The sequence below is a fragment of the Hippoglossus stenolepis genome, chromosome 22, assembly GCF_022539355.2.
Source record: "Hippoglossus stenolepis isolate QCI-W04-F060 chromosome 22, HSTE1.2, whole genome shotgun sequence".
Classification (NCBI taxonomy): Eukaryota; Metazoa; Chordata; class Actinopteri; order Pleuronectiformes; family Pleuronectidae; genus Hippoglossus; species Hippoglossus stenolepis.
In genome coordinates, this window is record NC_061504.1 from 13,014,634 (window position 1) to 13,028,985 (window position 14,352).

A 14,352-nucleotide genomic window follows, 5' to 3' on the forward strand; every position below is an offset into this window, starting at 1 on the left:
GTTGGGGTCACGACAAATGCTCGTTCAGAAAATTTCAATAAACTATTATCAGATGAACCCTAAATCTATTTTAAACTGCACTTGCTGTTACCATGGAAACCGTGTTGAAGACGCTACCCTTTCATAATGGCACAGATGTGACAAACACACATTTTAATGTGTGAACCTCTGTCTGTTGAATGTGAAAGTCTGAAGACCCCAACCGTGACCCTAACTCCCCCCATTTATTTTCACTGATGATGTCACAGGTGATCTGCCATTGACAAATGCTTGATTCAAGTGAACGTACACAGCTTTTACTGCTTTAACAGGTCAAACAAATCTGCTATAAGACGACAAGTATGACTGAATTACTCTGAGACTAAAGAAACCTTAAAAAGCTGTTAATTCCCAGGCAGGTTCTGCAGCTCACACTCATTATGTATCTTCTGTGGTGTGAAGCCCAGATCTCCGGCGGGCCCTGAAGGCAGCGTGAGCCGGGTTAACGCTATGCTGACGTGTCGCAGCTCCTGCTCCGGAAGTCTTTATTTCAATTTTCCTACGCGCTCGTGAAGCGGCGCCGTCCACTCCCATTCATTTCTGCCCGTCGGACCCGGAAGCGCTCGCACTGCTGTGTGTACGCATGGCAGAGCGTGTTTCCGGTATAACGTGTGTGTTGATCGGCGCTCAGCCCTTTTTCTCTCTTGGCTTCCCGTAGAACAGTCACTCACTTCAGGGTCCCTGCTCCCTCACCTGGTCACCCCCTCAACGGCGTTACTCCTCTACCCGGCGGACATGGCATCTGTTTCGGCACCAGCTCAGGCGGCCCCCGCTCCGTCTGCTCATCTGCAGCGGGGGATCGTGAAGATGGTAGGAAACCATGAGGATGTGGGGGGGGACACACACAGCCAGTTAGCTTCGTTAGCCAGGGAGGGCTAATGGAGGCTAAAGTAACTTCCTCTGAGCTAACGTGGCGGTTTAAATCCACTTTTGTGCTGAAAGCGGGTGTTGACATCGGGTCTCTAACAACTGTCAGTGAACGGTCACCTCATCCGGCAGCATGTCGGCTAAACCCGGGGCTAGCTAGCCTGCTACTGACTTAGCTCCCCCTGCTAATGAGCTGGATTGACATTAGCACATGTGAGCTATCCTGATATCCTGCTGGTGGCAACTTAAACTGACAGTTTGACAGGAAGTCCGATGAGCCCAGTGTCCCGAGAGCAACTTTATTCCCATTTACAAACTGTTTAAACTCGCCGGACACTAATGTCAGGCAGGGACTCGGCTAGTGCAACGTCAACAGATGTTCAGGTTCCCATGCTAGCAATGCTAACTAGCTGTTAGCAGTCACTTGTCCTGCAACTTGTGTGAACAAAGTTTTTGGTCTGACGCGTCGCAGAGTTTACTGGATTTTTACAACGTTTGCACAAAACGGGATCAGTCAATCATTCAATTGATTAAAGCTTATTGCAAATCAGCGCTTAGCCACCTAGCCTGAAAGCTAACATTGTCTACTTTTACCCCCCTCCTAGAGTTTCCCCCCGTTGTGACTTATTTAAAACGCTGGTTGTTGTGATTATGAAATCGAGGAAGTCCAGGGTGTCATGGTGGAGCTGGTTAATGTGTCAGAGCTTCCCAGTCGCTGGCTGGGTTTCCTCCGTGTGCAGAGCGACCACAGGAAACTGACACGTAGCTCCAAGCTTTCTTCCCCCCCATATAATCTCCCACTCGTGTTGGCTGTGTGCAGCCTCTGCTCCTGTTACTTCACCTTCCCTCCAGGCAAACTCGGATCAGAGCCCAGGGAAAGGTCATCTTCACCCTCCCAGATAGAGCAAGCACACACTGTTCTCGTTGAATGCATTTGCACGGTTACCTGGTTTAACCTGTGGAAGTTTCCCCCCCTGTCTGACATGAGAAGGCACCAAGCTGTCACTTTAAAGAAGTACTGTGCTAATGGGGATACTGACAATACAAATCGTTTAAGTATGAGGTGACTGAAAGACACAAGTAACAGAGTATTGAAGCCAAATACATATATATATACATATATATATATATATATATATATATATATATATATATATATATATATATATATATATCACACATATTTAAAGATAAATAACTGAAGCTATACAAAGTTAAGCATTAGACTAACAGCCTGTAATAATATGGTTCAGCAGACGTAAGTGTATTTAGAACAGTGCAAGAGTGAAACTAAAAATACAAGACAAGAGATATCAAAAATATAAATCAAATACAGATAAGCATAAGCAGTAATGCTGACAGTCTGGCAGACTTGTGATATGGTTAATGTGTCAGTCGCTCATATTTTGTCATATCTGAGAGGAGTTGTTAATGTGGCCTTAAGGGAACTTCACTGATCATAGTTGACACAGGGAAATTGTATATTCCTAGTGTACAGCCTTTTACCCACAATATCAATATTTATAAGCAAGTTCTGTTTGTAGAATCTGATTTTTCTATGAACTGATTTGATAAAATAAGGCTTGAACATTATTTTTAAATCCCAGTTTAACACATTGAAACGCGCAGATTTAAATCAGTTATCTGGTTTTACACGTACGGCTCCAACGACAATATCAACCATTACCACAAAGTCATTTTCATCAACAGCAATATCACAAAAGTCCAATAAATCAATCAATCAATCAGCACAGTGAGGAGGATTAACACAGAATTGATTTGAAGTGTTTTGCTGTTTTCTAAATCTCTGCTCTTAAAGAAGAGTTTAAACTCACAACCTTCACTCAGTGGGAAAAATCTGTCTTGAAACTTAAACAACAACATTTATTCTTATAATTATCAATATCGACTGATATGAAAATCTTTATCCTTTATATAATTTTTGGCCAAATCGCCCGGGCCTCAGTCGTGTTACATTCTGTCTCTCGTGCTCCTCGTCGGCGTGCACTTCACCAGGGAACCTACTCAACACACCCAACCACACTCGTCTCCAGGCATTTGAAGATGGGCTGTTTTTAGAAGTGTGCTAGCTGCTGTAAACAGGTTGACATCGTAGTCCTCCCTGGAGAGGTGTGTGTGTGTGTGTCACACCAAAGGCGCTGAGGGGGGTTTGTGAAGATCATTAAAAGCTTGTCTTTAGTGCACTAAAGTCAGAGTTTAATATGATTTAGCAGATTGAATCTTTGCTTTCTCCAGGATTTTAAATGATTTTGCACACAATGTAAATAATCTTGTAATGTAGTAGAACCCAATCTAATAGAGACAAGACTATCTAATACAGTCTTGTCTCTGCTTCGAGAAACGTGATTGTAGAGTCTTGCAAAGCCTTGTGGTACATTCCAAGTTAAACGTGGCCGTTTTGTAAACACAGAAAGGAGGGGTAGTCCCTCTTTTTCTTTTTCTTTTTCCATGCCTAGTTGGCATTCAAAAGATCCAGGAACCTTCCTGCTGAGCTCACACTTGTGGGAACCCAGTCAGTCAGTGGGTAACAGTGCTGATATGATGGAAGAGTTTATCTTGTCCACATCTTAGATCAACAGCCCTCAGTGATGCTCCCTGCAGACACTCTGGAGAGTCCGCAGATAAAAGGTGTTTGCTCAGATTCGTGTAAATGCCACGGTTGTCAAACCCAAGAGTAGGTTATCTATTTATTTTTTTTGTTGTATTTAGCCATGCTATCAGTTGGCGTGATCTCGTTCTGCGTTTGAATGACAGACTGTCACCACGGCAACGTCTGGCAGAAGTTGCTTTCCGTCTCCACAGCTGTAATAGTTTCGAGCTGTTTTCCTGTTCCACCCTCAAAGCCTCAGCTAATTTGAAGCTCACATCCCCACAGGAGTTAGGGGCTTAAAGTGACTTTATTTACCTATTTATTTACCTGCTGTGCTTGTTTGTGTTACACCAGTTTCATATAAATCCAGCAGGACCCACCCTCCGTGCTTATCAGACTGACTCTTGTAACTATGTAAATGCAGATATAACACTTTACTAAATGCCCCAGAGTGTTTGTGTGTTCTCTGAGGAAATAAAAACTGAAAGCCACCTCTGACTTCCACCTCTAACACAGGTGATGTGTTGTGGTCATGTATCTGCTCCTGGTGTATTGCATAATCATTTTTGTGTTTAAAGATATGACCCACATTTTGTTGATTGAAACTCAGGCTAGTATCTCCTCCAGCTGACATGTTTTTTGTTATTGTCATCTCTCCAGGTCTTGTCGGGCTGTGCTATCATTGTGCGGGGCCAGCCTCGAGGCGGCCCGCCCCCGGAGCGTCAGATCAATCTCAGTAATATCCGAGCGGGGCCCATGGCCCGCCGAGCCGCTCAGGGCCAGCCCGACACCAAGGACACTCCCGATGAGGTGAGTCCCTTTCTGTTTGTTTGTTTATATTTGTGTGCGTGTTTGGCAAAGGCAGAACAAGGTCCTACTAAGTACCCCCAGCACACACTCTTTTTTTACTATGGGGATATTTTACTGTCACCTGACTTTTCTATCCTCTTTTTGATTGAGCAGTTATACCACAATTATGTATGAATTTGTATTCAGACCATGTTTGTTTGAGTAACTATGAAGCCTTAAGATAAACATGTCGGCTCTCAGTTCAACTTGAGGCTTTGAGATATCGCTCATGTAATTTGACATTTTATCAGTTTATTCAAGGCAGCCAAATGTGACTATTATCTCCTTTTTTGGGGGGATTGATTAACATCTGCACGACTTGACTGTCTGCTGTTTATGTTTTTGAATACTTTTTCCAATTAGGCTTTGACAGATGGTCATGGCTTTTTATCTTTATCAGATGAAAAAAAAAAAAGATAATTCCATTTAAACCAGCTGACAGGAATACTTTGCTTTGACAGATAATATCACAGTGAAAAAGCACTGAAGCTTTTCCCTAACATGATCATCACGCTGCTAATTATTGCATTAATGGGAACTTTTTTTTTTCACTACACACAATACACATCTAAAATGAAGGATTGCGTTTGTCACAACAGCAATATGTCTCTGCTTAGTTGTTTAATTCTGCTGCTGCTGATGAGTCAAACTGCACCATTAACTCCCGATGGGATCATGATGTGGGAGTCCGCATTAATATTCCTGTCTGTGTTGCAGCCGTGGGCCTTTCAAGCCAGAGAGTTCCTGCGGAAGAAGCTTATCGGCAAAGAAGTTTGCTTCACTGTGGAAATCAAGACCTCTCAGGGCAGAGAGTACGGCATGGTCTACCTGGGGAGAGGTGAGTCCACTGTCGGGTCCGGCGGCTCGGGTTGCATTTCTGTCTGAGCCTGACCTGAACTTGACTGGTCTGTTTTATGTGTCCGAAACCCGACCCCCAGTAAATAAGCTGCCCTGAGTTTGCGTTACCCTGTAGCCAAGGTCCTTAGTTATTGGTTGCCCCAGTGATTAACATGACCTGAAATTTATTTCAAATGTTTTGTCTGAACCCAGTGTGACCCAGACAGTCTCGGGTCAAGTCTCCTCACACTAGTCCATTGAACCTTTATAAACTCAAACCGACCCTGAAGTATGTCCACAAACATCATGGATGAGAAAAAATACAGATGTTGTTTGTCCTTTATTAGTGTTAGTCAGTGCTAATGTTAGTATCACTGACTTCAACTTACTTGCAATTCTGGGTTTTGAGATCACTATCAAAATACTGAATGTTTGCAAAAAGTGATTTCATGATTGGCTTTTTCCTGTCAAATTAGCTGACCTGAAGTACTTGCCGTGTAATTCTAACCATATTGTTAATATGGTAATAATACACTTTAAAATGATATAAACTGAAATGATAATAATATAATAATGACTCCTTTTCTCTGCCCTCTCATTTTAGACACAACAGGCGAGAACCTCGCTGAGTCTTTGGTGAACGAGGGCCTCGCCACAGTCCGCAGGGAAGGAATCAGAGGGAACAAGTGAGTTGTTTGTGTCCGAGCTTCATGCTCTCTGCTACTATCTGTTGAAAGGCTTTACATGGCGACTGAATGACCGCACATGTTAGCACCCGGTATTATGACCTTTTAGAGATTAGGAAAAAAATTGTGCTGACCTTGGGCGATCTTGTTGTTAGAAATCAGATTGAGGTTTGTATAACGTTTGTTTTAATGCTATAATAACATAGTTGGCATGACTTAGTCCGTGGGGTTTGAATTCATTTTTGACGTCAAAGCTTGTTTTGTTTCCTCAGAATTAGGAGGAAATCACTGTCAGCAACTTGATTTAATCTCCTGCTTGCAAAAGCTTACAGCAGCACAACACTTAATAAGCTGTGGCGGGAGATAATATATGTTTTCAGCTGGGGCACTATAGAGAATTGAGATAAAGCCCATGTGTCCCAGATGGTGGCAGTATTACCCTGCTGCTGCTGCTACAACAACAAGGTCCCTCCGAAGCACTTCTCTGCCACATTGCCCTTAAGAGCTAATCCCCTAAATACACTCCCACACCCAGCGCTCTATATGACTCTATAAGTGCTGCATAGCCCCCCCAGTGGCAGCGTTTGCACATTACAAGCAATTTTACTCGTGCTGCTACATTTGTATCCTCCAACATGAACAGAGATGATGCGAATATTGTGCCACTAATGACCCATTTCGAGCATCCTGTGCACTGGCCCAGAACAAGTGCTAATGTAAACGATGCTTTAAGAGTAAGTGGGCATCATTTAGCCAAAGGGGGGAGGCCCATTACTCAGTGAGGACTTCAGGCCACAGTTTGTCCCCCGACGATCCAAGCCTCCAATATCATTACCCCTCGTGACTGGCGACGCTGATCGCACCAACTGTAGTGTGGTGATAATTACGTGGGCGGCGATAACGATGATTGCTTTCGGACAGTGCAGTTAAACATGTGCTCCGAAACGGACGGCGACTAGGGGAAAGCGGTCAGCTCACCGACGCATTTAACAGCCGGGGCCAGTGTTGAGCAGTGAAGCAGAGCAGGCTGAGGCCCAGATGTTTCTGGGCTGGTTCCCCTTGGATGTTTTTAGAGCAAAAAAAGAAACAAACAGGAAGTGTCTCACAAATCTTGACTTCAACGTTACACTTGGAGAGAATTTAATCTCTTGCTACTCAGCTGCAATAACCCCCACAGTTTCCTGGCGACGTGAAGTTTGAAAGAATTGTGATTTTCTTCTGTCTTGAGAAAAAGTGAAAAGACAGAATTTTTTCAATCTTCTGACTCGTCTCTGACCTGGTTTCTGTTACTCAGACTGTTTTTCAATCAGAAAACTTCTCTGATGGGGGTTAGACTCTGAAAATGGTCGGGTGCCGCATTTCCGTTGACGAATTTGACAAAAATCACAGACAGCCGGGTTTCAACAGAGGAGACGTATTTACATGGACATGAACTGTGCTCTATAACTCCACCGTTTGAGCCATTTTAATCCAGAGAAGTGCTGATATAGAGGTGTAAACATCTCAAGGGATGAACTGCTCTCGTTTGGGCATTGGCGCTCACTAAACTGCTTTCAGTGAAGTCTGGACATTTCCGGAGGGGCTGTATGTGAGAACGCAAACGTCTGAGTCAGTTGCTCGGCACATTCTCAGCATTTTTTACTTTGAGTTCCCGACTGAAATGTCCAGAAAACGTCAGTGAGTGAGAATACAGCAGGAAAAGGGGCTTTTGGGGGTAAATGTGCTCTTTATGCAGCTGAATCTTTACGTCGGATCCTGTCTCCTGCTGCTCCAGCCTGGTGCCACCTCTCACCCAAATGTTTTCCTGTTGTTGTGAATGTGTCGGACCTGAACAATGTCCTGCGGCATTCTTCATATGTGAAAGGCGAACGCCAGACAATGTCAACAACATTGCGCCTGGAGTTCGTGTCTGAAAGCCCCTCAGGAGTGGAACCTTTCCAGTCCAAGTCCACACGGGAACAGGACTTCCTGCACCATTTCCATACTGTACAAAGTTAACAGGGAGTTGTAAAACCGGTTCTCTAAGCTTCAACAGTTTGTATCTATTTCAAGTGCTTTACTTTGCAGATGAAAGATTTAGCCTTCAGTGTGTGCACATATACGAGAAGTGTAAAGTTTCCTTCCTCCTCGTCTCGCTCAGTTATTGCACTTTCTTACCCGTCAAGATCTGTTTTGATTCGAAGCGCATATGTCGGTTGGAGGGATTTGCTGACATATTGAAAGAAACCAGTCGGCTCGGAGGCATGGATAAGTTCACTATCATCTGCCTCCACACATGGATTTATTTCTGTATCTAAATCAATCTCTGCTTCTGGGTTTCTTTCCATTTATTTCCGTGGCTTTACAATGTCTGCTTTCCTTGATTGCATTGTTGGCGCCTCTCACTCTGCTCTTTGTAGCCCTCTGTTATTGTCTCGCACTTAAATTCTAAGAAGCTTAAACACAATTGACTTCTTACAGAAAGTTTGCCTATTGTCGCCCAGTAAGCAAGAAACTGTTTATTAGTTAAATCAGCATAAAGGGGAAGGTGAGCTCGAGGCCAAGCCCAGCAGGGAAAACGACTGTAGAGCAGGTTGTGTGTTTGTGTTGCTGTTTTCAGACATGAACTCATGCAGCAGGTGATTGTGTTCACAACAACAGGAAAATGCAGGAGGCAGGACATGATGTATATATTCTACTGTGGAAATCATGTTTTTGTGTTTCCAGCACATCATCGCTGGTGTTGAATTTTCATCCTGAGATATTTGTTAGAAATGTCGCCAACACTCCCAGTCGCTCGCTGTGGGCTGGTCTCATTCTCTGGACATTTTACTGGAGGGAAAAGTTGTGGCATTTTAATTGAGCCCCACTTTGTTGCCTCTCCAAAGCGTAAAAACATATTTTTTGGCAGCAAGATGTAGAAATATTCATTTCATTCACTTCCACATCTCGCGTCAACATCGCTTCCCCCCCCACATCAAGTGGGTAGAATTAACTTCTCGCTAAAACAAAAGCCTGGTGGCCATTTGAAGTTCTGAATAATTAAAGTTGTACAAGGGCCCTCAGAAAGCATCAGGCGGCACCGTTTACAGAGCCAGCGTGGACGTGATTGTGGCGTTTGTAGCCAGCTGCGTGATTGCCCTTTTTGAAGGAGCCGTCAAACGCTGTTATCGTCGCTCCTCAGAACGCTGAGATGGATCTCTTTAAGCAGTTATAATCTGATCATCTGGTTTGCCACTCCAGCAACAGTGTGGTTTGTTCAGGAGCAGCACTTTACCCGGCACTTAGTTCAACAAAGCCGGAGTCTTGCAGCTCTTTTAAGGAGCACTTAAGTACGTTTAAGTTTAGATCCCCTGACACTTCAGCCGCACACACGAGCTCAGACCGCTGCTGTAAGTCTATGTACCGTGATGAATCCAACACGACAAATGGTTTTGTTTCACTTTGCCCACAAGACGTTGTAATTCTTGTATTTGCGTATTGGAACAGGGCTTCTGTAGACCATGTGAAACAGAGCATGTTAAACTTAACAGGGGGTGCGACCCCACAATCAAAACCTTCTCTGCTCATTAGATTTGGCGCACATCCCCTTTGTGACTGGTGTGAAATTAACTGCAACCTGTTAACAGGCCGAGCTAACTGTGTTATTGTTCGAGTGGGTTGTTAAAGGCGCTTTTATGACACCCAGAGACTCTGTTATAGAACTGTAACCTCGCTATGAGCGGCGTTTCAACTGGAACTAGCACAGCATCAGTGCAGCTGTGTTCATTAACTGCATTTTCGTTTTCCAAAGCGTCTGTGGTTTAAGTTTCCGTATCAGTTTCACTCGGCTGCAATAAAATGTTCAACTTAAAAAAAGAAAAAGTTGGTTGGAAAAACAGCAGCAAAACTTCGATTCACTGAGTACGTAGAGAGCAACATAACGATTGTACCGTAGAGTTTTAATGTGGTGTTTCTTTTATTGTGTCTTTAACTTCCCTCTTCATTTGTGTGAACAGTCCAGACCAGGCCAGACTGTGTGAATTGGAGGACCAGTCAAAGTCTTCCAAGAAGGGCCAGTGGAGCGAGGGCGGCGGCACGCACACCATCCGGGACATGAAATACACCATAGAGAATCCCCGCAACTTCGTCGACTCCTTGCACCAGAAACCTATTAACGGTAAGGGATTTGGGAGTGGTGTATATACACTGAAAACAAACACACCCATATGTTATATCTGTTTCCTATAAAAGCCAAATTTCAGAAATCCAGTTATTTCCCTGAAGTTTATTCACTCTAAACTTCCAGGCATGTAATGGCTCAGGGTGTATCTCCCTTCGCTGGCTCATTCCCCCAGTCTCTCATCTCTGACCTACCCGAGGTGTAATATGCCGCTCAATTCATTTCCAGACGACCGTCGTTAACAGGAGCTCAGCTCATTTCACTACCCTTTAATTGAATGGGAAAATGAACCGGGCAGGGCCTCGTTTTTGTCCTCGCCATTCCTTTATTTCTTGTTCTTACCATTCATGAGAGACCGTCAGGGTTGTTTCGGAATTGAAGGCAGCAGTCCAGCCAGAGAGGTTTTAAAAGTCTGGTGAGTTGCTGCGACAAGCTGAATACCAATTTCTCTCACATCTGCCTATGCAGACGCACGCACGCACACAAGGTGTACACACAAAGCAACAGGTGAGTGATATGCTTTCAAGGACAAATACAATGTCGCACCTCAGAAGCTTTTCAAGAGAAATGACCTTGCCTCAAATTTTGATATGCTGCATATAACACTGTCAGAACTTTAAAGTGACAGGCCACCAAACTAATTCACCTTTAATAGGCTTGAAAGGTGGCGGCCTAATAAGAAGTGTATTAGCCGTATTGTCCTGGGCTCAAAATTAGGGTCAATAGGATTTTAAGTTATTAAGGTGATATTCACAAATGAGTCCAGAGTTTGAAGTTGAAAATGAACCTCTGTAACCTGTTTGCCCTCTGATTGGACTCTACTTTGTGACTGGATTGTGTTTGTCCAATCGGGTTCAGGTGTTATTTCCCAGCGACCCCTCGAAGCCCCACACTAGTAAGTGTTTGATGAAGAGACGTTTTGGTTGAATTGGATCACACAGTCTGCCAAGGAGGCCGTAACATTCTCCACTTTCAGAAGCACCAGCAAACGATCCTCTAGGGAAAAAAACCACTCCAGTGTCACTGTTCAGTCAGACGATCACAGGTATTATTCTTTTGAATCCAACGAGCGTCATGTGAAAAGAGAACACATGCTCTCACAATCTTCCCAGGTAGAAGGACCATTGGAACAAGTGAAATCAATTCAGGGTATGATTAGACTGGCCTGCCTGACATTTGCGGAAAGTGTTGTTGTGTTTCACCCCGGATGCCTAATCTTTCAATCCCCGCCTGGCATTTTCCGCTATAGCACATATAAACAAACAAGTGTTATAAGTGTTATATTAAAGCTTGATTTCTCTGATGCTCTTCTTCTCCTGCCTCCATCACTTCTTAATTCTGTTGTCCTTCCTCCCCTGCAGCCATCATCGAGCATGTGCGTGACGGCAGTGTTGTTCGTGCCTTGCTGCTCCCCGACCACTACCTGGTCACCGTCATGCTGTCTGGAGTTAAGGTAACCACGGAAACTGTCGACTCAATCTATTACAGTCAAGTGACTTCAGTAACGAGAAGAAGTTAACATAAATGAACGCACCGTCCCTTCTTTAAGTCCGTGTATGTCCTCGCAGTGTCATGTCCGCCCCCGCTAAATTTCCCCCATCCGTCTCTTTCACCAAGTCCGGCTCTGCCAATGGATCATTCAAGATAACTAATCTGTTTCATCTCCCTCTTGAAGATATTACATCCATTTCAAGGTGTTCTTTTTCTCGTGGTTCAAAAAGCTTGCCTGCTCCCGCCGCCTGTTGTGTTTATCTGTCTGGCGGTTTGCCATGCTCAAAAGGAGAATACAGATAGGATGTGAAGCGACGTGACAGTTGAAAGAGGATAACAGTAGTACAAAGAACGAACAGATTATATCAAAAGTGCAAAGTGTGTGCATGAAAACCTCAGAACAAAGGGTTGACTCCTGGGAATTGACAAATTGCATGCTAGTCTTGCAGTGGTTCTCATAATCTGTTTCAGGACTCAATTTAGTATTTACCAATGCTTGTAAAATACCTAATGATTGAGGCACAGCACAAGTATTATTGTGTTAATGTCTTTGTGTAATTCTTTCCTCTCCAGTGTCCCTCGTTCAGGCGGGAACCGGATGGCGGGGAGACACCAGAGCCGTTTGCAGCAGAGGCCAGATTCTTCACCGAGTCCCGGCTTCTGCAGAGAGACGTTCAGATCGTCCTGGAGAGCTGCCCCAACCAGATCATATTGGGCACCATCCTTCACCCGGTAGGACGCAGGAATCGTTGATGGGCTGTGGCGGTCTGGTCTAAATTCTTCCCCTGTCCGCTGATCTTTTGTCTGTCCCTGTCACCGTCTTTTCTTCCAGAACGGGAACATCACAGAGCTCCTGCTGAAGGAAGGATTCGCCCGCTGCGTGGACTGGTCCATGGCCGTTTACACCCAGGGAGCCGAGAAACTCAGAGCTGCTGAACGGTGGGTAGCTGCAGCAGAGCTATTAGCTGCCCACTGAAAACTTTATATTTGTTAGGTCCCTTTTTTATAGAATATTTGAGAAGCCTATTTTACCTTCTGGAAATGGCAAGATCTGATGAATACTTAGAGAACATGCAGATTCTTGAAATATTGTAAGTACTTGTGGAAATTAGATAGTCGATGTGCAATGAGATTTATGCCACCACTACTCGAACTGAACAATCTCACTCCATTCTGCTGCAGTGACACTTTCTCTTCTGTAGCATTTTCCCAGCCTCAGGAATAATGTTTTCGACACCCGATTAAGCTCTTTTATGTTCCTAATATATGGCTAATGGTCGGGACTACCACTGCTGCTGATGTTAATGTGAGTTTTGTTCTTGGCCAGGTCTGCTAAAGAGCGCAAGGTCCGCATCTGGAAGGACTACGTCGCGCCCACAGCCAACTTGGACCTGAAGGACAGACAATTTGTAGCCAAGGTGAGGCCCTGAGGTAGTTTTTATTATCTGCGTCTCATTAGAAAAGGTGCTGGTCTGTACAGGTCTGAATCGCTACAGTTCAAACATATTTTGACACCAAACTGAGTTTCTATTGGTTGATTTGTTTGTGGCCATGTCACAATATCATCCCTGATCACCACATAATGATTTTTTAAATTGGTCAAATCTCCCCTCACAGCTGCGCTCATTCATTCAGTCCCTGCTGGCTCGCTCGCTCTTATTCTCCCTCCCAGTCTCTCTCCTGCTTGTGCCGACACACATGCAAACACGGTCATCGGACACATCTGCCAAGTCCGACTCGGTGAAAACAACATAATTTGGTTTTCGCACACACACAAATGACACATAATTATTTGCATACAGAGCGGGGAGGACGCATTTTAATACCTGGTGTAAACAGACAAACAAACCGTCCACTTGGGATGAGATCTATCAGGTCAGGACATGGCCTTCGCTTCCATTGAAAGTCCTCACTAGAGGCATCACAGACAAAAAGCTGGAGTAAAGTATAAAACTTTCAACAACGACATGCAGACATTATACAGTATGACTAAGACTCTGCATTAGTGCTAAAGCGAAGCCGGTCGTTTGCTTCCACCTCTCGATGTCTACCGCAGCATTTCCAATTTTCTCCCGAGCACTGCAGCAAAAAAGTAGAGCCACTTTGCGCCCTCTAATGAATTATATCCTCCCGACACCTCTTATTTTCACATTTGCAACCCCCACGACTGAATAAAAACAAAAAAAAAAGAAGAGAAAAATCCCTTCGCTAAAGGTACGAAGAGGAATGCTTAACAGAAACCTTGAAGCACTCCCCAGTCAAATTAGGGCCAAATCGCTGGCGTATGCTGTAGCGGTGGCACAGAACGACCCCTAGCAGCCGAGAACTGGAGATATTAGCTTTGGAGGTTATTGGCCAGAGCCTCAGGGGGAAAGGAAGTGTCCTTAATATCAAGTACAGGGGAGTGCACTTCCTCCAAGTTGTCAGCATGCATTAGCTCAAATCCAGTGAGATGGACTCCTCGATACATCTTGGTAATACAGTCTAACCTTATTGTCACGGTGAGATGACACATTATGGGTTCCGATCCGCCGCTTTAACGTAGTAAAAGCAACTCCAGCCTTAAAACATCAGCTTTATGTTTTTAAATCTGGTCTCCTCTGAGTTTCCCTCCACTCTTCCCTTCATTTTGTCTATATTTCTCTAGGAATGTTTTAAAAAAAGAAAAAAAAGTTTAATATCCCTAAAGTTTGTCTTTTGTCTGCGTTTGCTCCCTCCAGACCCTGAACTTTTAAGACCCTGAAAAATTCATGGATAGCCGCGGGGTAACATAAAAGGTGTTGCTTTGGCAATCTGCTTACAGAATGAATTTGATAAACCGCACACACATA

The 14,352-nt window shown here is 44.2% G+C and overlaps 1 protein-coding gene across 2 annotated transcripts in view; it reads left to right on the forward strand.

The window, feature by feature from the left end:
- Positions 1–590: 590 nt before the first annotated feature.
- Positions 591–14,352, forward strand: part of snd1 (staphylococcal nuclease and tudor domain containing 1) — a 173,006-nt gene continuing 159,244 nt past the window's right edge. The window contains exons 1-9 of one of the 2 annotated variants that reach the window (XM_035146920.2): positions 591–849; positions 4,178–4,327; positions 5,084–5,204; positions 5,808–5,889; positions 9,867–10,027; positions 11,392–11,483; positions 12,095–12,253; positions 12,354–12,460; positions 12,849–12,939. In XM_035146920.2, coding sequence (XP_035002811.1) covers positions 775–849; positions 4,178–4,327; positions 5,084–5,204; positions 5,808–5,889; positions 9,867–10,027; positions 11,392–11,483; positions 12,095–12,253; positions 12,354–12,460; positions 12,849–12,939 — 1,038 coding nt within the window. In that variant the 5' untranslated portion in view covers positions 591–774. The remainder of the gene's footprint in view (positions 850–4,177; positions 4,328–5,083; positions 5,205–5,807; positions 5,890–9,866; positions 10,028–11,391; positions 11,484–12,094; positions 12,254–12,353; positions 12,461–12,848; positions 12,940–14,352) is intronic. The other variant, XM_035146922.2, reaches the window with a different exon arrangement.